General features: G+C 32.8%; 3 protein-coding genes across 6 annotated transcripts; 2 read left to right on the top strand and 1 right to left on the bottom strand.

The window, feature by feature from the left end:
* Nucleotides 1-65: 65 nt before the first annotated feature.
* On the top strand, nucleotides 66-20,909 carry LOC123676220 (COP9 signalosome complex subunit 2-like). 3 transcript variants are annotated; one of them, XM_045611994.1, is made up of 2 exons: nucleotides 66-86; nucleotides 19,469-20,909. In XM_045611994.1, exon 2 carries the CDS (start codon nucleotides 19,505-19,507, stop codon nucleotides 20,840-20,842), a length of 1,338 nt encoding a protein of 445 aa, XP_045467950.1. In that variant the 5' UTR covers nucleotides 66-86; nucleotides 19,469-19,504; the 3' UTR covers nucleotides 20,843-20,909. The 3 variants fall into 3 exon arrangements, with proteins under 3 accessions (XP_045467950.1, XP_045467948.1, XP_045467949.1); XM_045611992.1 differs by lacking the exon at nucleotides 66-86 and adding an exon at nucleotides 18,399-18,551; XM_045611993.1 differs by lacking the exon at nucleotides 66-86 and adding an exon at nucleotides 18,628-18,658.
* On the bottom strand, nucleotides 250-1,232 carry LOC123676227 (hepatic leukemia factor-like). The gene is made up of 2 exons (XM_045612004.1): nucleotides 703-1,232; nucleotides 250-529 (listed from the first exon to the last, which is right to left on the bottom strand). Exons 1-2 carry the CDS (start codon nucleotides 841-843, stop codon nucleotides 362-364), a joined length of 309 nt encoding a protein of 102 aa, XP_045467960.1. The 5' UTR covers nucleotides 844-1,232; the 3' UTR covers nucleotides 250-361.
* Nucleotides 20,910-21,010: 101 nt separating the features above from the next.
* LOC123676215 (WD and tetratricopeptide repeats protein 1-like) lies at nucleotides 21,011-25,266 on the top strand. Of its 2 annotated transcripts, none has more exons than XM_045611984.1 (8): nucleotides 21,011-21,520; nucleotides 21,626-21,822; nucleotides 21,898-22,084; nucleotides 22,590-22,892; nucleotides 22,980-23,074; nucleotides 23,765-24,117; nucleotides 24,719-24,915; nucleotides 24,991-25,266. In XM_045611984.1, exons 1-8 carry the CDS (start codon nucleotides 21,206-21,208, stop codon nucleotides 25,168-25,170), a joined length of 1,827 nt encoding a protein of 608 aa, XP_045467940.1. In that variant the 5' UTR covers nucleotides 21,011-21,205; the 3' UTR covers nucleotides 25,171-25,266. The 2 variants fall into 2 exon arrangements, with proteins under 2 accessions (XP_045467940.1, XP_045467941.1); XM_045611985.1 differs by having other exon boundaries at nucleotides 21,026-21,520; nucleotides 22,593-22,892.
* Nucleotides 25,267-25,995: the final 729 nt, after the last annotated feature.

The following is a 25,995-nucleotide window of genomic DNA, read 5'->3' as shown; positions in this document are numbered from 1 at the left end:
ATCTATACCTACAGTGACTCAAAAAACACTGTTTTATTAGTGACTCATTAAATCACTGTTTTAAGTCACTGTGTCTTTATCTACAGGTATGTCTTATGTTATAATATAATTATTGATATATTTTTCAATCAATACAGCTGCAATCCAATTTTCGCTTTATTGTTTCTGGGTGGAGGGATTGAAAGAACTGATTTTTAACTGAATAAATTTATAATACATATATCTATTTACAGTTAAAACTTTGGGCAATGTACATATATAATAAGAAAAAATAAAAATCAACTATGAAATATTTATCACTTCACCAGTGATAAATTTTGTTATTTACAAAAATATCTTTAACAATTTTCAATGTTTGATCCTAGAGTATTTCATGATCCCCAAAACGCAGAGCATCACCTGACACTATTTCAATAGCTTTTTTCTGTAGAAGCAATCTTCTAAGCGAAGTAGACTCTTCTCTTAAGGTCAATACTTGAGCTCTTAGGATAGCATTCTCATGTTCTAATATGGATGCCCTCAAAGCAACCTGAAATCAAAAAATTATTATGAGTAGAAGTATATACATATATGTATATGATATTTCATTTCGGTAATGCACGTTAGCAATTAGGTATTTAATTCAAATGAAATACAAATGCTTTATGGCTTCCTGTCTTTATTTGTCTTAAGACTTAAGACATTCGATTTCATTAATTTTACCTGATCTTCTCTTAGTTTTCTAGCATCTCTAGATTTTTTCGCTGCTTGGTTATTTCTTTTTCTCCTCTCATAATATTTTTCATCCTTCAGGTCTTCTGGAATAGGCTTCTTTTCACCCCTTTGTCTTCTTAAAGGATTCATTAGGGTCGAACATGATGGGGGAATACTTCTAAGACCTATAAAGTTCAACAATTTTTCACTTGTTATCAAAAAAATACAAAAAAGATTTCATCTTACCATTCATTTGATCTTTTTGCAAAAGATGTAAATGTTGAGGGTAGCTGAAGAAAGAAGTTGTGGGCAAAAAAGGCACAGCTAGGGAGTTAACATCAGTTTTTTCAGGACTCGCGCAAAGATTTTCTTCAGACCTCAACGGTGATAGAGAACAGTTACTCTGAGCATTCTGAGGTTGGAGTATTCTGTTTGGGAAATCTGTAATCAAACGGTAAATTCATTATTTAGAAAAGTTCAGCTTCTCTTCTATTGCCATTTTAGTTTTGAATTTGATCTTATTTTTAATTTAAAGTTCTTGTTCTTGAAAGAAACTGATCATTTTGAATTATTCATTAAATACTCGATGAATTAGGTCAGTCAGAAAATAGTGTAAATTGATCGTTAAGAAAGATTAAAGATTGAAATTATTTTTGGTTGGTATTTATATTTAATATCGATCGAAGGATCTGAAATTTTGGATTCATATTGAAATTTCGAGTACCGAAATGCAGGAAATTCATCGAAAAATACAGATTTTTGAAGATAACTCATAGGCACCTACCACAATTAATACACTTTAATAAATTGCTGGCCTGAAACCAAATGAAAGCCATAGAATAACTACCATAATGGTATGTGCCTGATGGTGCTACGGTCGAAGTTTTTCTACTTCTAAAACTCAAATTATCGCTTTGAAAAAACCGTTATAGAACGGAGAAGGACAACCTTTCAAGATCTACTGAATTGGATGTTTGAAAATGTTTCCGAAATGTATTTTGAAGATTAGATTGTTTCTTGTTCTAAGTTTATTATCTCGAAAGGCTGAAAGAGACCTAATTGAAGGCGATACAATAAATTGCGTTGAATCATACAAACAGGATGTTCCTAAATTGGAAGTACAGAGGAAATTGGATAATTTCAACAAAAAAAGTTCTATTATCATGGTTCCGCAAACGCTATGTTTTAGAGATAAAGGGGGTTTTTTGTAGTCCTACATTTTTGTGATGATTAAACTTGCAGTTTATCGAATTTTCATTAATTTCTGCTACAGATTGAGAGAATAAGTACCGAAATTTATAATTGGATCTTCATAATGATTTGAATTTTCCTGAGGATGACTAGAGAATTTTTTTAATTTATTTTTCGAAATCGGTTGCAGGTACGACAAAACTACAAGAAACCAAAATGTGTAGTTCTAGAGCAGTTTTTTTTTACATTTTTCTAAACTTAAAGTAGTTCATCAAAAAGAAATTCTGGAGGAAAGAAGCGGGCAATGTTCCAGAAAAAATATTACCCTGTAGATTGGCATTCAAAATTAGCATATCACATGATGAGAACTTTGAATTGGAATACCTATGACACATTTAAGATGAACATCTTGTAAAGAGAAGGTCTTACGAGAAAAAACTTGAAAAAATAAAACTTTAACTTATGATTACCAACATTCGAAGCGGATAGGTACTTGAAGAAGAAGAAGATCTCGAAAATATAGCGTGTGCGGTCCCATGTTCATAGGACTTCTTTTTTGTTCGAATGATCCGAGGAATCTGTGATTTCCGTTTGTACCTCTAATTTAGGAATACTCTGTATTTTGTGTTCAATGAATACCTACTTTCTGGTTATTTTTTGACAGTGGCTCACCTAGAGACTGATTCTGCTAATATTAATTGTAGAGTAAATGCAGTACGAGGACTGACAAAAAATGAAATTGTATTATTGAGAATGTTATACCAAAAATTTGGTATTGAAAATTTCTGCTTGCATAGCTAGTTGCAAAATGGCACATGCGCCGGTTAAAAATATCTCAAGAAATAGATTATGGTGTTAGAACCGAGATTAGAACCCAATATTTGGTTGAAAAACAATACAAAAAATTTTTGAAATAATCAAAATTAATAAGAGAAAAAAATGGTTAAAATGCACCAATTGCACCCTTGGAGATCACATATATCCATTTATAGTTATGTGGCCATAAATGCAATTGGTGCATGAATGAGGGAGCGTTCAAAAGCCCTTGACACGGAATTTGAATTGCTTATTCTACATTTATAGACTCGCAAAAACTCAATCTTATCGGAACAGTTACCACCGAAATTTGAGATATTTTTTCAATAATTCTTCTTGAATTTTTTATGTTAATGTGATCAGCTTGAAATTTCACACGGAGCTTGAAATTATCATTTTATATCTAGAATCTAAATCTCATTTTCGCCGTTTTTGTGGTCACAGAAATATTGGATAAATTTTTTTCGATATTCTTTTTCAATTTGCTATGATTCTGGTTTTGTGATCAACATGACATCATGCACAAAGCTCAAAATCGTTATTTCACATCTGAAACAATATTTCATTCAAATCGAATATGTGGTATCGGAATTGATAGGAAAACAAAATTTCGAAAGAGAATATTCACGGAACCTCTAGTAGGATTTTGCCCATTAACGAACTTAATCACATGATTTGATATCTGAACCTGCCCGTGAAATTTCAATTTACTAGGTCTTTCCATCCTAGAGTTATTGTGTTTACGGATGGGTGGACTGAATCGAATATGTTTTTGTGACAATTTGCGGCTCAAAATTAGAAAATCACAGGTATTGTGACGGAAAGTTCAACGACCTATACAGGGCTCGAGCAAATGAAAAAATTGAGGAAAAAATTCTATTCCATAACAGAATTTTCCAGTTTATCTATATATATTATAATAATAATATATCCCTAATTATAATAATCTGAAATCGAATACAGAAACAGTTCGCTTTCCAAAACTTTTTAATGCTAAAAAATTCGATGAACATATCAGTACTGATATTTTAACAGCATTATCAAATTAAGATTGTTTACGGAAAATTACATTTTATATAATAAAAAAAACTTGTCAGGAATATGAACGATGCTTTAATTTTCTCACAAATTTACTTTTGCCGACGTTGTAAGAAAAATTAAAGCATTGTCCACATTCATGACATGTTTTTTATTATATATTGTTATCATGGACGAAAACCGAACTGATATTAAATTTTATAGTATTTTTATAACTACAGGAGTATTCTTTGTATAATTTTTGAAATAATTATTAATTATTATACTTGTACAGAGTTGAATATTCATTCGATTTGTCTCACTTTCTGAATGAAATGAAGGTAACGGTGTTTTGTAGAAAATTACAATTTTGAATTCCATTGATTCTTGAATTTATTATCTCTAATGAAAACACTGAAAATTTTACGCAATATATTATTCATTTAATTCTATCTTTTAGAATATTCCTTTACTCATAAAAAATGTATGTAATGAATATCACGTTGCAAAGCTTTATATTCCGGAATCCCATAAAACATTTTTGATGATACAATATAAGATAGAATATTTTTATATATTTTTTGGAAGTATTTTTTTATTTGATGCCTTCATTCTTAACTTTTATAATTGAACCAACCAATATCGAATCGAATTTAGAATAATTGGATCAAATTTTCGAAAAAGAATATAAAACAATCATAGAAATTTAATGAGTCTTCTTGATAAAGGATATTTAATATAAATCAAATAATTTGACAACTTTGTGTCTAATCCTTCACAATAATATATCTGTATGATATATTTAGTTTATTTTTGTCTTGGAATATATTCCAATTCTAAAAATGACAAATTTAATAATCAACCAAAAGAAAATTCAAAATGACTAAAACTGTACAAATTGAGCAAACGGTTAATAAATTGAACAACTAAATATATAATACAGATATATAATTGTGAAGGAATAGACACAAAGTTGTCAAATTATTTGATTTATATAAAACAATCAATTCGATACCTAAAGTACACAATTATTTTTTTTAACAATTGTATAATTTCTCTACACGAATTTTGCTTATTCTCGCACTTAGTTTGTTCGATTATATATTAGAATTAAATATTTATGAATTATGAAATATTAAGTATTATATGCTTTCAACCATATTTAAATCAAATTGCTGAAATAAAGTAGTCACTCAAACGCATTATCAAGTTTTCTTTATCGTTATTGAATAAGTGAAAACAGCATTTCAGATTAAATTCCTTAAGTTTTAAAGCACATCTAACATAAGAAATAGTATTCTAAAAGGTGAAAAATACGATAAAGTGAACATAGACAGACTCGCAAAAAAAAATTTGGACCACAATCTTTAACTCCCTCTCACCTGGTGGTTTATTGAGAAGATAATTGCAATTTTTCAGTATGTTATATGTAGAAAAGGCAGAAATCGGTAGTATACTACTTCCGGCATTGTCTACGAAATGATACGACGGATTCGGGTGGTGATCCATATCGAAAAAAATTGATCTTTCTTCATGAAGAACTGAACAAACACTGAGTTGCTAAAGTGTCGAAAGTTACGTCATTTAATCCAGGTGAAAACCGTGAGGTTGCTAAGAATTAATGTTGTATGTACCGTAGGCGTGATTAGGGATGACCATCCCCGCCTTTGTCCATTGCGCAGGGGTTGTTTCTTCCCTCATTGGTCAGGTTTCCGTAAGTATACAGGTAATGTTATAAAGGAACCAATCTGTTCATGTAACCCTCACCTTGTCAAACTACCTGTGCTTTTGACATGAAAAATGCTGGAAATGATAACAAGGGAAGAAAAATTGCAACTAAGAATTTATCACATTTTCAATAAAGAACCTTTTTTCAAATATAATACTAATGGGGTGGTCCAAATTTTAGTGCAATCATCTTTACTTACTACTAACTACTATCTTTACTACATACTTTGGTATCGGATAGAACAACTCTTATCAAGAAAAAAAAAATTCTATAATCTATAAAGATATATCCTAACAAGCTTCGTTTTCGAGATACAGGGTGTTAAAGTTTGAAGAAATCTGTTTTTGACTTATAACTCTAGTACTATTATATTCATTGGTTTAATTTATAGGTATTGAAGTATTGATAATGTAATGTTTCGAATTAGGTAAGTGTCTCCTGCCAAACTCATCCAGTGGCGTATATATAGGGGCGCGATGATCCTTTTCTTATTGAAAATCTACAACAATGTCGTTTTATCGAAAAAATTGTTTCATTTTTTGAATCAACAGAGCTCATTAAAAAAAGGTCTTATTTCCATAAAATGTACAATTTTTGAGTACAAAGCAAATACTATCCACAAAAATTAATATTTCAAATTTTTCCATTATTGATAAATCAAAGTACAAAAATTGAAACGCTTTCAGATGGCATTCAATTGAAAATTTCTGAAAGACACTCATTTTTGTGAATATTTGTATTGTTTGAGTGTCTGATGAACTTTCTTTCTGAAATGTTCAATTAAATGCCATCTGAAAGCGTTATAATACATTAGGCCAATTTTTTACTTTCATTTATAACTAATGGGAAAAAATCATACAAAAACACATAAATTTAAATAACGATTTCGAATAATGATTTGTGTTCATTTGCTGTAATTCGAAGTGAGTATATGGCGATATTGGCAAACTACAAGTGTGTGAAAATTTATAATCGGCTCAGAATTATTTTCAGAGAACTATAATAATACATGTATTATTACAATTACAATCTGCAGATTGTTTCAAGTTTCCCTTACTATTTAAGATTGCTGTCATCACGCTCAAATGATTGATACAAATTGATTGGAAACAACTGAATAAATTGTCTCCAAAAAAAGTTTACCTCTTTTTGCATGTGTTCTGATTTTGCTTGGAGGCCGAGATATTAAGGGTGGTACCTTTTCCAATCGATACACTTCATCTAGAAATATCATATTAATATTGAAAAATCATTCCAACACAAAATAAAATTTTCATTTCCTAAATCTTCAACAAACTAAAAAATTGAATAACTAGATATTTTCGATATTTTCGTATTTTTACCATTTTATCAAGTATTAGATATATCAAAAGATATGAGAGATAAGTACATGAATAGATTTATTTTTCTTATATCTTTTTATTGAAATTAACAATCAGCTTTTATAAAGCATTGAGTAAATGTTACGTATGTGCAGACTATGAGAAGATAATAAACATATTAACTTTCGATTATTATAACTTCAAATCAAGTTGATTGGCCAGGTCTGCTGTAATTTTTGAAAGTTGAATCGATGAGTTGGGTTGCATGTCCTCCTTGCCAGAAGTATTTTCTTCAATAGTTTTCTATTTCGGTGGTGACATACGAAATTTTTAAATCATATATTGCGAGATAGACTCATTTGAATATTTTTCGATGTATTTATTAATTATCTGTAAATGTGTTTTCTACCATTTGCACCGCTGCCCATTAGAACTTTGATGAAAACCCACGGAAAATGCAAAATGGCGAAGGATCCAGGTCCATATTCTTCGCAATTGATCTTCAGCACATGAACATACAGGCTGGCCACTTTTTTAATGGGATTGTATTGGTAACTTTTAAACCATAAGAGTTAGAAGGTTGGTCAAATGGAGAAAAAGTTGCATGCATAGAAGCATTATCAAGCAGTTCAAACAAATCGTGATTATCAGGGCCGGTTTTCGAGATATCATAAGAGAAGTAAATTATGTCATTTTGATTTTTCTTTTTTTCCCACGTCATTTCAAATATCATCAAAAAATGTTACAGGAATTTTTTATTCGACAGTAAATTATCCTCAATTTGACGTAATCAGATTTCGTATCCAACGTTTCGTACTCTCTGGGCCACCCTCAACCTCATTTTTTTAAATACGGACCTGCATATTTTATGACAACTTTTAACGCTGAATTCAACGATATATCATACAATGTCATTCAAAGTAGATTTTCAGGTGATTTTGACCCTTATCCAATTTTCTTTGGGTCGGATCTGTACTACCTTCATTTAGTTTAATTAACAACATGCAATATGCAATAAATTTCGATAAGAAAATCAACTTACCCATCTTGAACTAAATAGAACATATTAGAATCAAAGCAAGAAACCATTATAATGGTTTCTTGGTTCTTCTTTTATAATAATCATTTAAATATTTCAATTCATAATAATTAAACGAAAGTATCATTTAATGAAAGAAAAATCAAATGATTATTCGAAAGTAAATGAAAATTAATGAAGTAAGTGTTCGAAATGACCACCATTTTGTAAAATGCACTTTACGGTTCTGGAACCCATACTTCTTCTTATACATTTGCTCGTTTGGTCTCCTTGAATACCCTCCAAAACATTCTCAATTTTCTCGCGAGGTATCACTATTGTTGTATTTGTCATTTTTTCCGTTGAAAAAAATCAAGAATCGAACTTTATTTTGAGATCATTACGATATAATTTTTGCAAGGCTTGGTATTCAAATTTAAAATCATTGTATTCGCGTCTCTTGACTATTTTATTAACAGCAGTTTTTGAAAAATTCCATGGCGATGAGTACATTATTTCATAAATTATAGGCAAAAATCTGAAATTTTCAAAGAAAAAATTGATAATTTTCCCGAAGCTGCCATTTCTTCTGGACGTGGGCTACGCACTCGAAACCTCACTATGTTTTAGAGCGTGACTTGCAGTTTTAAAAACGCTTTATTTCAGGGATCTGCGACGAATAATTCAGGAGATATAACGACTTTTAGAGGGAAATTCGATTTTTTTCCAAATTTCGAGTTCAAATTTCCTCGAAACCGGGAGCTTTACGAAGAATCGGTGAGCGGTGCAATAATAGACGATCTCTGATTAGCCGAATTTCGATCTCACCTGAAAAATTTTTTGTCGAAAAATTTGCGTAAAATTTTCCCTACCCAACCCTTGGAAAATTGAATAAAAATAAAAGTTCCTTCATGTGAATATTGTATAATTTTTTTGATAGATTCGACTATGTATATTACGAAAATGCTTGCAGTTGGGCGATGAGTGCATTATTTCATAAATTATAGGCAAAAATCTGAAATTATGTTATGATATGATAATATCAAGTTTCTAAGTCTTTCTATTTGTAAGTTATAAGTAAAACCTTATTGAGAAAATTCCCGGCTGAAGATTTGAAAATTACAGGAATTGCCACTAAATGATGATGAAACAGCTTAAACGAAAAATTTAGAATCGTTAGTAACCGATTCGAAATTTTTGACAATATACGGACGTACTCATGAGTATACTCTCCCTCGTATAAAAGGCAAATATTGAATTTCATCACAGAAGAAATTTATGGATGAGTTATATAGCGCTATCATGACGACAATAATTGCTGTTTGTTGATACGTAACATGTGCACAAAGTCACAGGATTTGGTGTAGGTAGGGTGACCTATAATTGGGGATCAACCCCTAGATTATTGGTATAATACAGCAATACAAAGGATGGCCACACGCTAATGTCGAATTATGTATGATATGGCGATAACAATGGTCGAGACTGATGAATTTTGAACGAAGGACGTGAATTTTCGATGTTACAAACTTTAAAGCGCAGAGCTTTGCATTTCAACTTTACTGTTTTCGAAATATTTCAGATCCCACCCAACTTTTCTTCTGCCGTTTTTTTTTTGAAATTCGCATTAAATGCGTTCGATAACGCCTGTGATTGTATCAGTCGGTTTTAACAACTCCTTATACACTACACTGTGCTGGTTTCATCAAATACTGAGCATGACCTTGAAACCGTGAATATTCGGTTTGGCCGTCGACGTGGAAGCATGGACGGGATATTGCCTTGATTTTCTGAGCTTGGGATTATCGTAATGATCCCAATTTTTGTCTCCAATCACAAGCGATGCAGAAATCCCTTTCGTCTTTGCCTTGCAAGCAGCTGTTCACAAGCAAATGAATACCGTGCAACATATCTCGGCTTTAACTCCTACAGCACCCAACTTCCTTGTTTCTGAACCATTCCCATGACTATCAGGCGTTTTGAAATGGCTTGTTGCATCACTGCCAATAATCCAGCCAATTTTTGTTGCGTTTGACACGAGTCTTGATCAAGTAATGCCTCCTTTTCTTCATCTTGGAAAACCTTCTCTCTTCCACCGTCATGCTGGTCTTCGACGTCAAAATCACCGTTCTTGAAAAGTTGAAACCACTCTTGGCACGTTCTTTCACTAATAGCGGCCTCACAATAGATATTTGAGATCATTCGATGAGCCCCCTCCGCAGATTTCTTCATATTGAAGCAGAAAATTAAAACCTCCCGCAAATGATGAGAAGTCGGCTCGTAAATTCAATCGAGATTAACTTTATGATGCAGATACAAATCGTCTAATATTTCGATGGCGTTATGTTCACAAATACCTAAGCTTATTGTATGACATCTATATCTATCTCAGAAAATAATAGATATATTCCAAAAGTTCTCCTTAATTTTTACTAAAAACTGTTGTCATATATTGTAAATGTATCATATTTTAAAGTTGCAGTGCAAGTATTTGAATTCTCTTTCTTCTCTTTTATTAGTGACACACTGTATATAGAAATATCCTCCTCCTATGTAATATAGAGTTGAATTTCACCCATTTGGCAGCATTATATCCCCGAATATACGTGAAGATGAAAGATAGTATAGGCTGTGAAAAGTTATAAAGCGTGGGAATTTATCGAACAAAAACAGATGGTTGTGTGACACGTAATGTGTTTCGTTGTTCTCACTTATATTATAAAATCAGTCACTTTCAATCCCCCACCCTTACCAGCAGGGAAATTGTGTGTTTTCTTCTCTTATTAAAGTTTGAATCAGTTTTGAAGCCGGGAATTCTGATTTGATAAGAAAATCTTCAATCTTCATCAATTAATAGAAGAAAATTTTCATTATTTCGACTACCTAACATAAAAAATATATTATGAGCAAAATAATCAATATTTCATTAAGTGTTTTTTGTGTGTTCAATGAATTTAACTTGCACACACTGATAGACTAGACAGCACCTTTTATCTGTATAATATCATAGTATTCTTTATACCTACTTTGATGATATGGTTGACGTTACGAATTTTTTTTACTGAGAAAACCTCAATTATTTTTCAATTTTCTACCAATCCTAGAGACAGGGTCACCTTTTTTGAAACACCTTGTATATATGCTCATACTCTTTTGCGATCTCTGAGGGCGTTATAGAAGCATGAAAAAAAGAGAGTTCAAAACCTTCAAGACAGTGATTTTCTTTCCTTGATTCAAGACATCAGAACTCGAGAAATGTATTAGATTGAAGTGAATTAATACATTTTACCTCAGCTAAAAGTTGTTGATAACGTAAGATGGAGTACAGAAGAAATTTTCAATTCATATCTACTATACCTGAAATTTGAATAAAAAATCATCGACACATAATCCATTCAAGGCTATCTGTCAGACATAAGAAATTCTTCTGGGTATTTTTCAAATATTATGTAATAGAAATAATAACATAATAATAAATATGAATAAGTAATAATAAATTACAAAAGAAAGCAATAAGTGTTGAGTTGCTTCCTCATTACACTAAATACATAGGAAGTTATTCCGCAATGTCTCTGTTTATATTTATTCAGCAATCAAGCCTATATTACGAGGTATGTCATTTGTCTGTCTACATGTCGATGTTTATTTAATCTGTTTACATAACAAGAATTCTTATATAGCTATAATGTTCAAGGGTTAATATCAATAATAATATTTACGTTGAATAATCCACGATCAAACAAAGCTTTTCTCTCAGAAAAACTCATCAATTGAGTTATTACAGAGATTTTATTCAATGGCATATCGTAAATAATATAGATGCCGCAAGTATCGTGATTATTTTCCAATGAAATTTTATCAGTGTTTGTTCGATAAAAGCATCGATTCTTTTGTTATTTCAATGTGAATTAAATAATAGTTGTCGATATTAACTTCATATTATAACGACGAAATCGATCATAAATTGAATAACAAATATTCTCTATATGATTTTATTATTCAGAAGCTAATATTCCACATTTATTCGTTTGAAAAATTGATAATGTTAAAACCTGAATGGTCTAACTACTTAAAATTATTGTTACCATTTCAAAATTCAATTTATCCCTTTTTAACAGTACAATTTTCAGGTGTTATAAAAAACCCTGTTAGTTTTCGTCGAAGTAATACCATCTGAGATCTTTTCCGTCAATTCAGAAACACCCTGTATCGGGTGTCCCAAATAATTAGTCTAGTGAGGGGTTCTCAGAATCCCTACGCATCGAAAATATAACCTTTGAAAAATTCCTTGTGATGATCGTCAAGAATTACATGCTTCATTTCAATTTCATTACTTAATTTAAGGAATGCTGAGAAATTTCACTTATATGTTAATACAATTTATAATAATTACATGTGAGAATTGTTTGGATAATAGATTTATTTGACTTTTCTGGAAATGGAAAAAATATTGTAAACTCCGCAAAAATATGCAATAACTGGTTAGAATTCGCTGAATATGTATTCGCAAATATGCCAACAAAAATACCGTTGTCTATTGATTAGGGATTCATCAAGCAAAGTAGCTTGATATTTTAACCAACTACTTGACTTGAAAATCAAGTTCGTGAAAAATTACATAGCTTGACTTGACTTGATTTCAGATGTTTATTGCTTGACTTGATATCAAGCTACTTGATATTACTTGAGCTTGATATGCACGCGTCGTGTACGGCATATAAAGGGTGTTTTTTTAGAGCTATAGAACTTTAAATTGCAATAAAACAACGATGGATTATTCGATTGACATGAATTTTATTTATCCGCAAGATAATCTTGTGGCATTACATTTTAAATATGATTTCTGGCATATGACCGCCACAGCTGGCTCGGATGTAGTCCAATCTGGACGTCCAATTTTCGAAGACTTTTTCCAACATTTGTGGCCTTATATCCACAATAACACGGCGAATGTTGTCTTTCAAATGGTCAAGGGTTTGTGGCTTATCCACATAGACCAATGACTTTACATAGCTCCACAGAAAGTAGTCTAGCGGTGTTAAATAACAAGATCTTGGAGGCCAATTCACAGGTCCAAAACGTGAAATTAGGTGGTCACCAAACATGTCTTTCAATAAATCGATTGTGGCACGAGCTGTGTTACATGTTGCGCCGTCTTGTTGGAACCACAGCTCCTGGACATCATGGTTGTTCAATTCAGGAATGAAAAAGTTAGTAATCATGGCTCTATACCGATCACCATTGACTGTAACGTTCTGGCCATCATCGTTTTTGAAAAAGTACGGACCAATGATTCCACCAACCCATAAAGCGCACCAAACAGTCAAATTTTCTGGGTGTAACGGTGTTTTGACATACACTTGAGGATTAGCTTTACTCCAAATGCGGCAGTTTTGTTTGTTGACGTAGCCATTCAGCCAGAAGTGCGCTTCATCGCTAAACGATAAAATGGACGTAGTGCGCGATACTTATTCCGCACAGAACCATTAGTTTTGAAATAAAAGTGCACTATTTGCAAGCGTTGTTCAGGCGTGAGTCTATTCATGATGAAATGCCAAATCAAACTGAGAATAAATCACTTGACAACTGTTAAATCGGTCTCCATCTTGAACAGTAATGCCAACTTAAAGTTATATACCTCAAAAAAAAACACCCTATATTTCTGCAATCTCGTGCTCGCTTAGACCTAATAAGGGGATTCCTCGAGCACCGAGAGACTGAAGCATTCGCCAGTGTGACTTTATTAGTAGTTTTCTCACATTTCTATGGAATCTATTGGTAGATTTTACAGTTACAAAAACCCGCAATAGGTTAGGTGACAAATCTATAAGATGCCTCATGTGTCTTAGATCCTGGATGGAAAATTATGAAATCAAACAAATCCTGGAGATTTCTCAATATTAAGAAACTTTATTTTTTATTATTTTGTTATTATTTATAGGGATTCAATTTATGTTTCTATTTCGAAAAAGTTTATATTTTCGGTTCTTTTTTACAATAAGTTAAATAAATAAAAGTATTGTTTGCGAAGTTCCTTCTCATTTCATCATTTTTTTTATTGATGTGACACTACACAAAAAAACTGCTTAAAATCAAGTAGCTTGATATGATTCAAGTACCTATTTGATAAATAAATACTTGACTTGACTTGAGATTGAAAAACTACTACTTGACTTGAGCTTTACTTGAAAACAAGTCAAGCTCAAGCCAAGTAGCTTGAAAATCAAGCCAAGCCGTGAATCCCTACTATCGAAGAAAAATAATTTGGATGAATTAATTTTTTCCATAGTTATCCTGCAAGCTATCGCTCTAGCGTTGACGTTTTCCGATCAAAATCCTTCAAACCACCGTGGGAAAAAGGCCAATACTTCAAATTAATGATTATTTCAGGCGTAATGATAAACAGTAATAACCGTTTAAATGACCACTGGCTAGCTACCCGATCTCATTAAAATTTCATTGGGGTCGAGAATAATATAACTGACTGCAGTGGAATAACTGTTATTCCGCAGCATTCGAAAAGCACATAAAACCATTTATTAGAATTATTTATTCAAACATTACTCCATTATAAATCATGTTGCTCCCTTACCGATACAAAAATTGAATGTTCGATACCCGAGTAAAAGAATACAGTGTGTGTCGTGAATAAATTATGGCCCAGTACGTGTATTAGATGGACATTAACATTCCATTTGAAGCTGTCATTTTTCCAATTGTTGATAATTTTTTTAATATGGTACCTACTGTTCATCAGAAAGTTAGGAAATAATTCTTTTGATAGACTGATAGCTTTTGGGTGGATGATAAAAACATCAAAGAAAATTAATGGCGTACCATCTAGCGCAATAAGCAGAGCCTACTAATGAGTTACAGGTTGCACCTTTGGACACTACGGAACTGTATAAAGGGAACAATTGGGGTAAAAATGAGCGACAGCTCAAAAGCGCCTAACTTAACGTCTTTTACGATTCCTTCTTTTTATATATTCTGCTTGAACTTTTTATGGTTCTGATGACGATATTTGAACGAAATTCTCCCCGAAACTTGAAATGATTATTCTATAACATCATCTAGATTTCAATACCTAAAAATTGAATGTAATTATACTAGAGTTATAAGTTAAAACTGTTTTTTTTTTCAAATTTTAAAACCCTGTATCTTGAAAACAAAGCTTATCAGGTTATTGAACTAATATCTGGACCAGGGTATTTTTTTTAGAGCTTTAGAACTTTAAATTGCAATAAAACAACGATGGATTATTCGATTGACATGAATTTTATTTATCCGCAAAATAATCTTGTGGCATTACATTTTCAATATGATTTCTGGCATATAACCGCCACGGCTGGCTCGGATGTAGTCCAATCTGGACGTCCAATTTTCGATGACTTTTTCCAACATGTGGCCGTATATCGGCAATAACACGGCGAATGTTGTCTTCCAAATGGTCAAGAGTTTGTGGCTTATCCGCATAGACCAATGACTTTAAATAGCCCCACAGAAAGTAGTCTAGCGGTGTTAAATCACAAGATCTTGGAGGCCAATTCACAGGTCCAAAACGTGAAATTAGGCGGTCACCAAACATGTCTTTCAATAAATCGATTGTGGCACGAGCTGTGTGATGTTGCGCCGTCTTGTTGGAACCACAGCTCCTGGACATCATGGTTGTTCAATTCAGGAATGAAAAAATTAGTAATCATGGCTCTATACCGATCACCATTGACTGTAACGTTCTGGCCATCATCGTTTTTGAAGAAGTAGGGACCAATGATTCCACCAGCCCATAAAGCGCACCAAACAGTCAGTTTTTCTGGATGTAACGGTGTTTCGACATACACTTGAGGATTAGCTTCACTCCAAATGCGGCAGTTTTGTTTGTTGACGTAGCCATTCAACCATAAGTGCGCTTCATCGCTAAACAAAATAAAATGGACGTAGTGCGCTATACGTATGCCGCACAGAACCATTATTTTAGAAATAAAATTCCACTATTTGCAAGCGTTGTTCAGGCGTGAGTCTATTCATGATTTGCCAAACCAAACTGAGAATGAATCACTTGACAGCTGTTAAATCGCCAATCGGTAGCCATATTGAACAGTAATGCCATCTTAAAGTTATATACCTCGAAAAAAAAAACACCCGTTATTTCATCAAAAAGTTCTGATGGCAATAAAAATCCAAAATACATCATTTTTTGGTCCTTCGAGCCGGATCCGGATGAATCAGTGAAAATACATCAAGCAAACAAGTGATCAAATACAATGACTAAAAGTAAAATGATAATATTCATCTGTTTCATAGAATTATTCCTAATTGGTGTCTGATTCCAGGAATTATCAAATTTCGCCATCAATTTTAAGTTGTTCGATCTCGTGACGATCAAATCTATGAAAAGTAATCCACATAACACCCTTGTGATCATCGGTCAGAACCTAATAACCCCAATAAAGGTGACTGTTTCAGTTGTAACTTGGCATCCACATAAAGTTGGGGCCTCAGCCAGCTGACTCTTCCCACAATTTGAAGCGCAAGACTGTAATATCACCTGAATGATAATGGTCTAATATGGCTTCCATCTTTACACAATTTTACCCAACTTTAAACATTACATAGCGGCTGGCGTTAAATTACAGACCTGATGGCTCTTGCACACGGAACACTCATTGGAAAATTATTTATGACGATTCTAACTTAATAACTTCTCACGATATTCGATGCACACTCTGGTTCATTCCGTTTTTTCAATGCAAAATATTCGCGTGTTTTGTTTTTCTCGGGAGGAAATTCAAGGTGATTTGGCTTAATTTTTTGGAGTAACTTTCAAGAAAAGCTTTCATTTCATTTCTCCTATTATTGTATATATACAGGGTGTCCCAATTTCGATGCTCACTGAGAGCATCTCGAGAACTATAAGGCTATAACAGGCAAATTTAAAAGTCCCCGGTCTACCATAGTAAAACACATTTTTTTGGCATAATTCGATTTTATTATTCAACATAGTTGGCTTCGAATGCGATACAGCGATTATAGCGATCTTCCAACTTTTCGATACCATTTTTGTAGTACGATTTGTATTTCGCTTCAAAATAGGCCTCAGTTTCGGCGATTACTTCTTCATTGGCGCCAAATTTCTTTCCAGGGAGCATTCTTTTGAGGTCTGAAAACAGGAAAAAGTCGCTGGGAGCCAGATCACGCGAATACGGTGGATGTAGCCAAATGCATGCAGTTTTGCCATTGTTTTCATTGATTTCTGACATTTCTGCATTGTCTTGATGGAACAGCACTTTTTTTTCTTCAAATGGTGCCGTTTTTTACCAATTTCAACTTTAAACGATCCAATAATGCTATATTATAATCGCTGTTGATGGTCTGGCGCTTTTGGAGGTAATCAATGAATATTATACCTTACGCATCTCAGAATACTGATGCCATAACCTTGCCAGCTGACTGTTGACATCTGTCGATTGGACTTCGGAGTGAAATGATGGAGCCATATTTCATCCATTGTCACATATCGACGCAAAAATTCAGATTTATTGTACTTAAACAGCTTCAAACCCTGCTCAGAATCATTAACACGTTGTAGCTTTTGATCGATTGTGAGCTTGCGCGACATCCATTTTGCACACAGCTTTCACATGTATGTCGTGAATGATATGATGTACAAACGTTCAGATGATATCTTCATAATAATGTCTGCTATCTCGATCAACTTCACTTTAGAGTCATTCAAAATGATGATAGTTGATTTTCCTGGTGCAGATCCTGAAAACTCTTCACCAAGCCAAGATTTTGCTTCAAATGTATTTTATCCCTTCAAAAACCAATATTTTATCAGCACACGCAATTCTTTTTTTTCAATAATTTTTCAAATAACAAAAGTAGCCACACTTACAACTCAATGTCTCACAAACTAATGGTCGGATTGCTGTCAAATTTTGACACGTATCGTTTGAAGGTTGGTGCTAACTAAAAATCATATGGATTTAATATTAGCACCGCCATCTGTGCATCAGACCGGGGACTTTTCAATTGGCCTAATATAATATTATAAGAGAGCAGATCATAGATATATATTGATTCGTTTCAAAGTTACGGGGCGTTTCTGAAAAATGACCGTTTCAAATGATCAAATCGATCAAATGAGGAAACATTCAATATGCTGAACTCAGGATAGAAACATCTTTCAAATGAGGTATCACTTACCCCATCTTTCCTATTCGAAATATAGGGGTTGGGGCTGTAACACTAAGGACTGAAAGGATATGCACGTGGATTTGATCTTAAAAGTTGTCCCCTTCGAATCAAAAATTGACGTGTCCGAGCATTTTATCGAAATGAGTTCATTCCGCCTGTTTTCTCGTCTGTTTCGTTTTCAAAAGCCCACCCTGTATAAGGAATAAATGTTAAACACCTCTGGTCAGATAATAGTTTGTATGAACTATAAACCGAACATTAAAAGATAACGGATAAGAATAAATAAACGTATACCGAAATATATTCACATTTTTTAAGGTTCAATAATGCTCATTTTTGCATTTAAGTACTGTTGAAGTATTCGATTACAGTTACCTATTACTTAATTACTCGTAAACAGATTAGAAGTTTTCTAGAATATCACCTAACCTCGCGTTCAAATGTCAATAATTCATTTTCATAAAAGTTTCAATTGAAACACAGAACTATAATTAGTAATTGTTATTTTGGAATTGATATTGACAGATCCCAGTTGTCAGAATATTAATTTGACTCTTCTAGTTTGGTGAGTACGTTTGTTTGTTTCTGTAGGCCTGAAATTAAAATTAGCATTATCACTCACAATATGTTTTCATTTTTCAATTCTATTTTAAGGATAAACATCAACATAAGGTGAGGTTTTTCATTATAAAATAAATTATCAATACCGATAGTTTACGCGAGAATCGTGAACCAATCTGGTATGGAATTAACTCCAAAAACATAATTATATAAAAAAGATATTGATGCATCAATTTATAGAAATAATATCAGATTTGATGATTTGCGATTAAGATAACAATAATATACGAGCCGAATTCGAATTTCTCATTTTCATTCAACTGTAAAAATTTCATTATATTTTAGTGCTATAATTTGCTTTTTCGCTAGAGCAAACCAAAGGGCTATATAGTTAAAATGAAAAAAAGGTCTTGTAATTTTTTAAGGTCCATATCTGTTTCACTCGGAAACTATAGTCTCTAACTTTCAAGATAATTTGAAAATTATGAAAAAATAAGGAAATATGAAATAACACTTCACAAAATAAGTTCCTAGTCATTGTCAGTGGCATACCAACTTCTTTTTTCGTTAGTTTCAACTTCAAAAAATGCGTGTCAAAATTTACGAACAGAGATAAATCTGGATCGAGATATCCAAAGTTAAGTGGTAATACATTTGTTGTTGTATGAAAAATGGATGAAAACGAGTTTCGTGTATTCATAAAACGCAATTTTTTATGGGAAAAAAATACTGTGCAAGCAAAGCAATAGCTTGCCATGTTTTATCCTGCTTCATAATAATATGAAACTTTTGAGAAAAAATTTGGTTAGATTTGGGAATTATTGAGTGAAAAGTTGAGGACGGTAATCTTTCATTCAGGAACAAATCATTTCATATTCTCAAAACCTGAGACGAAGATGTTTAATTTAATATTTTTTCCAGAAAAGAGCTCTCGTTTCTCAAGTCAACCACCAAAACATGGACGACATGCTGGACTTCGATGAGGACTACGGTCTCGAATATTCCGAAGAGAGCACTTCAGAACCTGACGTTGATCTTGAGAACCAATATTATTTGGCGAAAACCACCAAGGAAGAAGACCCGAAAGCCGCACTTGCAGCTTTCCGTAAAGTTCTGGAAATACAAGGAAACGAAAAAGGAATCTGGGGATTCAAAGCTTTGAAACAGATCGTCAAGATCAACTTCCACCTGAAAAACTATGAAGAAACGATGGGGATGTACAAGGAACTATTGAGCTACATAAACCAATCGGTGACGAAAAATCACGGCGAAAAATCCATCAACTCCATCTTGGACTACACGTCGACGTCCAAGGATTTTGACGTGCTGAAGTACTTCTACGAGACAACTTTGGAAGCGTTGAAACTTGCCAAAAACGATAGGTTGTGGTTCAAGACCAACTACAGATTGGGTTTGGTGTATCTGGAAAGGGGGGAATTCAACAGGCTTGCCAACATAGTGAGGCAATTGAAACAGGCTTGCGCGTACTCGCCAGATACTACGGATTATTCTGAGGTTGATTCACACACAGGAGCGCAGATCCTGTCGATTTACTCCTTGGAAATTCAGATGTACACCGAACTGAAGAACCACCAGCAGTTGAAGAAGCTTTACGAAAAATCCTTGCACATCAAATCTGCCATTCCACATCCTCTGATAATGAGCGTGATACGGGAATGCGGAGGCAAGATGCACTTGAGATCTGGAGAGTACGAGGAAGCCTACACAGACTTTTTCGAAGCCTTCAAAAACTACGACGAGTCGGGTTCCCCGAAAAGGATACAATGTTTGAAATACCTGATCCTAACAAGCATGTTGCTCAGATCCGTAATCAATCCGTTCGATTCTCAAGAGGCCAAACCGTATAAAAACGATCCCGAGCTGAAACCAATGATGGACCTCATTTCCGCTTTCCAAAACCACGATATGAGGGAATTCGAACGTATTTTTCAAGATAACAAGGAATCGTTGATGTGTGATCATTTTATTATGGAACATATCGAGGAACTTCTTAAGCACGTGAGAACAACAGTGCTTTTACGTTTGTTCAGACCGTACAAACGTCTGAAATTAAGTAGCATAGCCGACGACCTTGGAATAAGCTACGATGAAACCGAAAGCTTGTTGATATTTTGTATTTTAAATAAATTTATTTTCGCAAGGATAGATCAGATCGAGGGAATGCTCATTGCTAATAAAGACGAAAATGTCGATTCCTACATAGCTATGGAGCGAGTATCAGACAGTCTCGATTACATTACTTCAAATATTATAAATAATTTACTCGTAAATTAAAACACTTTTCCTTTGTTAAGCTAGTATCAATTTGAAATTTATTTTTCAATAAAAATTGTTCAAGGATGCTTTTAGTATTTTTTATACAAATTCAACTTTTGTGCTCTTGTCCATAAAAAAAACGCTCTATGATTTGATGTTTGCTGTCAATGTAACAGCTGTCAGTGTCATTTGGCAGTGTTGTATTCAAGGTCATCAATATCAATTTCTAGAATTTAAAAACAAAAACAAAAATACTCTAGAAAGCTTCAAAATAGGGTTGATATAATCTGATCATTTACATTTCCATCAAGATTAATGAACGTAATAAAAGGTGAGACAGCTTGATTCACACCTCATTATTACTTCGAAGAGATTCCGCAGATGGAAAGGAAAACGAAAAAATGGAAGAACGATCACGATGTTTTGAAGTTGTTGAGAGCCAGGGAAGTGTATCCGGAATACGCTGGTATAGTTCAAAAACAATGTCATTTCACTGAGGCTTTGCTGAAAAGATTGGGTTTAGAATATGAACTTAAGGGGCATCAAGGATGTGTTAATTGTTTACAATGGTCTGCAGATGGAAGACATTTAGCGTCTGGCTCTGATGACACCAACATTATTTATTGGGACCCATTTCATCATAAGAAGTTACAAGTTATTCCTACCCCCCACGTAGGAAATATATTTTCTGTCAAAGTAAGTACCTCCCCGTTTTACTAGAACAATCCTTTTACTAGTTTTTCTAGAGATAGTTCAGCAGGTAATAAATGATGAATACAACATCTAATTTGTTCCTTGCAGTTTTTGGACTCTAACGACTCTATAATAGCAACTGCTGCAGGGGATTGTAAAGTTATTGTACAGAATGTGCACGAAGCTGTATCCAAGGAGGTTCCACTTTTACAGTGTTCATGCCATATTGGAAGAGTTAAAAGACTGGCAACTTGTCCAGATCAACCAATGTTATTTTGGTCTGCTGGTGAAGATGGTTTAGTATTGTTAGTATTCATTATTGGATTAAATATTATTTATTTTCATTCAATTTGTAATTTTATCCCTATTATATTTTCTAGACAGTATGATATGAGAGAGCCCCATGACTGCAGAGAAGAGGCGAAAGTTTTTGTAGATTTGAGCTATGCAACAGAAGTAAAATGTATACAAGTGAATCCAACAAATCCTAATCATGTAGCTGTAGGGGTTAATGATTGTTTTGTCCGCTTATATGATAGACGAAAAGTTGTAGTTTCAAATGTGAAAGTAAGTATAAAAAGCCCAATTCAACAAAGGACAAAGATATTTAGATGTTAAAAAAACATAAGAACAAAATAAATAGATAAGGCACGCCTAGAAGAGGGATCCTAGGTGATAATAGAATTTACTGAAATATATTCTATGAATAATTACATCTTACATGATTGTTACAGAAGCACCAAGAAAATTATAATTTGTTGATAAAGAATGAAACATGCTAGTTATTGCAAGAGTCATTTTCTCTAAAAAAAACATTCAATCTTAGGAAACTTAAAACAACATTGAATTATAGTTGTATTTTAGTACAAACCCGCTTAAAATTTCAATTCATCAAAGTATTACTTCAACAAAGAAAACAATGTAGTCGCAGGTCTAAAGATGCAATGCAATTAATGTGGTTATCACATAGCAAGGAATTATTAATAGTATATATCTATATATTAGGTTTCTATCGAAACCTAATATCCTTCTTGTAGGTATTCCTAGTCTGTTAATTATATTTTAATTCTAGCTGAAGAAGAGTTGCTCAATTGACTCCCTCAAAAGATCACCAGTTGTACTGACAGACACAAATTGTGTGCAATATTATTCTCCTGGGCATTTAGCGAAAGAGAACTTCAGTTTGATGAATTTTAAGTTAGCAGCTACCTACATTGCCTTCAATTCTGCAGGTACAGAGATGTTGGTTAATATGGGTGGAGAACAAATCTACCTCTTCGATGTAAACAGCACAGAACACATCAATGAAATTTTGATTCCAACAGATGTCACATCAAAAAAGTTGAACCTTTATCGGCCTTGCTGTGAAACTATGGTAAATAACTAACATTACTCCAATCTAGATGCAATTATTGTGATACCATGGTATACTTCAGATTTTGATTTACCTTTGTATTTACAGGATAGTTCTGTAAAGAGTGATATTACAGATATGAGTACACCAACTTGCCTTTGTGAATATATAAATAGAGCTGAAAAACTTTTTCAGAGGAATTGGTGAGTTTAATTTAGAATATGAACATTTAGTTGTTTTATTTAAGCGATGACGACCCCCTTGGGTTTTCATGAATGACTAGGGTAGAGAACAAAAGATCTACAATTCGGTTGGGTGATTTTATTTTTAATCGTTGTAAAAAATGTGTATGCTTTCAATATGAACATGATTATTATTAATCAGTTCACTACCAAATTTTCAAAGTGTAAAAATATTTTTACAATTTTTGTTCATATTGATTTTATGGTAAAAGGACATTATTGAATCAAATGAAGTTTTGAAATGCACATAGCATTATTTTTTCTTACACACTTTTGGGGACTCTTGTTAAAAACTATGGTACAGTTTGGCCTAGAGGTTAACCTGGATCAGAAAATTTTTTTTCTGCTATTGGAGAACCTTTTGCAGTTGGGTAAACAGAGTTGTTCTAGAGAAAGGGTACAATAAACAAAAAACTCAACTAGTCTCAAAATAAAAGTTAAATAAACATTAATAATCAGTTTCTATCAAAAGTAGATAGTCCATATCTCACGAGTTTTAAAAAATTAATTGCTAACATTCAATTAAAAAAATATTCTTCTCTCAAGAATAGTACAACTTTAAATTGAAGTTGTTTTAGTTGCCATATTATTGATTTTATTGATCAATATATCTCATAGGAAGATGTTCTTCATTATTCTACCATTTTTCAGGATGGGAGATACTTATGCCGCACTAAGAGATTACCTCCTTTTACTGCAACATTGTCCCAATGTGGTGAAAGTACATTTAGGCCTTATTAAATGTCTAGTGACCTTAAAATGGTCGAAAGAAGCTAATGAGTGGGCAAAATTTGCTATCATGAAATTCCCTGAGCTGAAAGATTCAAAGGACTATTCAGATTTATGTGGTACGATAAAATTTTTATCAGCTGATAAAAATGGAGATGGTCAAAATAAGATTGATCCTCAAGAGAAGGTCCTACGACAGGCTTCAATTGATTATCGGAGCAGATATGTGGGACACTGTAACACTACAACTGACATAAAAGAAGTTAATTTCTTAGGTGAGTTGAACTTGTTTCCTGTAGAGGTTGAAAATAGGCTATTTGACTGTATAAAAAATATGGTCCTATTTATTGATATTCTTATAGATTAGACTTCAAGAAACAACATCCATTATCTGAAAAAAGTAATCAAATATCCTAAAAAAGCTGTATAGACTAAATAATTCATTCTTATAATCAAGTGATGATAAACAAACTCGATTGGGCAAATTTACAATGTTGTCAATTTGTATTTCTGTTCCTTTGCATATGGTGTTTTGCCACAAATTTTGTTCATTTTTTACAATTAAATATGTTAGTTATTTTGAGGGTCTGAATAGGTTCATTGAAAGTAAAATTGTATTCACATCAAAATGATCTTCACAAGAGAAAATGGTTGAATAATAATGGAAACAAATACATTATACTTCATTGTTTTTACTGATGCCACATTCTATGAAATTGCCTCCTTCAAATTTACATTTTTTTTTAATTTTATGTGCTCAATAACCATTATTGAAAAACTTGAGATTATTTGAAAAATCTGCCAAATAGCCTGTTATATAGGGAATTTACAAAGTTGTATTTAATTATTGATGGAGATAGTGGTTTGTTTTTACAGGTGAACAAGGAAATTATCTATGTGCTGGTTCAGATGAAGGTGTTATATTTATTTGGGATAAATACACAGGAGATATAGTGAATGCTCTCTGGGGTGATGTATCCATTGTTAATTGCATACAGCCTCATCCTACTGCTTGTTTTATAGCATCTAGTGGAATTGATCCTGTTGTTAAACTATGGTCTCCTGAGAAAGAGGTAACTTAAATTTTTAATAATATATAGTTTTGTACTTCTAACTAGAGTTAATCATGAATTTATTCCTATCAACAGAATGGTGAGGTCAATACAAGACTTGTGAAGAATCTCCCTACAGTCGTTGAAGACAACCAACAAAGGATGTCAGTAGATCCTTTTGAAACTATGCTTGCAAGTATGGGTTATAGATTATCTAATCAATTTTACCAAGGGCAGATAGGAATGAGTGAAGTACCAACCTGCCGTACAAGTTAATTTATATCCAACATTTTTTGAAGCGACTTAAATCTTCTAGAATGATTTTTCATTGTAATTGTTCTGAAATTCTAGTTAATATATCTTTTGTTGAAAGTTCTTCTTTTATTTGATATGATATCCAATTATGTTCTTAATTTATGCCTTTTCGAAGATTTTTTCCTCTTTTTTAGTTTTTCCTTTCCAATAAGAATTCTTCATAATGAATTATGAAATTCAAATGGGTCTATACTTGGAAAGTAGAATTAATTTAAAATGAATATTAAAATTATACACACACCCTCTGTGGAGCTGTTACTTCGGATATATCTCGTGACATACCTATTTGCTTGGAAATACAATGACAAAATTATATCAAACAAAACTGACTGAACCTGAGTTAGAATCTCACCGAGTGTTACTTTTTATAATTTATCCAAATATGTATTAATTCGATTTCATATGTGAACAAAATATTTTGCAATAAAAAAGGAAATAATATGCTATAGAATAAAATTTTCAGTGTTTTCTTTGTATTATTGTGAATTAGATATGGGTATTAATTTTTATAACTGATGAAATTTTGAAATCGTCAAAGGAAATTAATTTTGATTTGATGTAAAACAAATCAGTTTGCTATATTGCAATGATTCAATTTGAAGAACTATTTTTCGAGTATTGTAAGGCTACAATCGTGTTTGCCTGTACGTGTTTTTAGTTTGAAGGACTTGGCATTCAGGAGGAGCTTACAGGTTTGAATCCGAGGGATCAATATATGGAAAGGAAAAAAAACATTTCAAATACACATTTATTATTTGTATATTAGGTTGATTTTCAGATTCCATA

Source organism: Harmonia axyridis, chromosome 3 (genome assembly GCF_914767665.1).
Source record: "Harmonia axyridis chromosome 3, icHarAxyr1.1, whole genome shotgun sequence".
Taxonomy (NCBI): Eukaryota; Metazoa; Arthropoda; class Insecta; order Coleoptera; family Coccinellidae; genus Harmonia; species Harmonia axyridis.
Note: the sequence above shows the minus strand (reverse complement) of the source record. Positions and strands in the feature narration are given on the sequence as shown.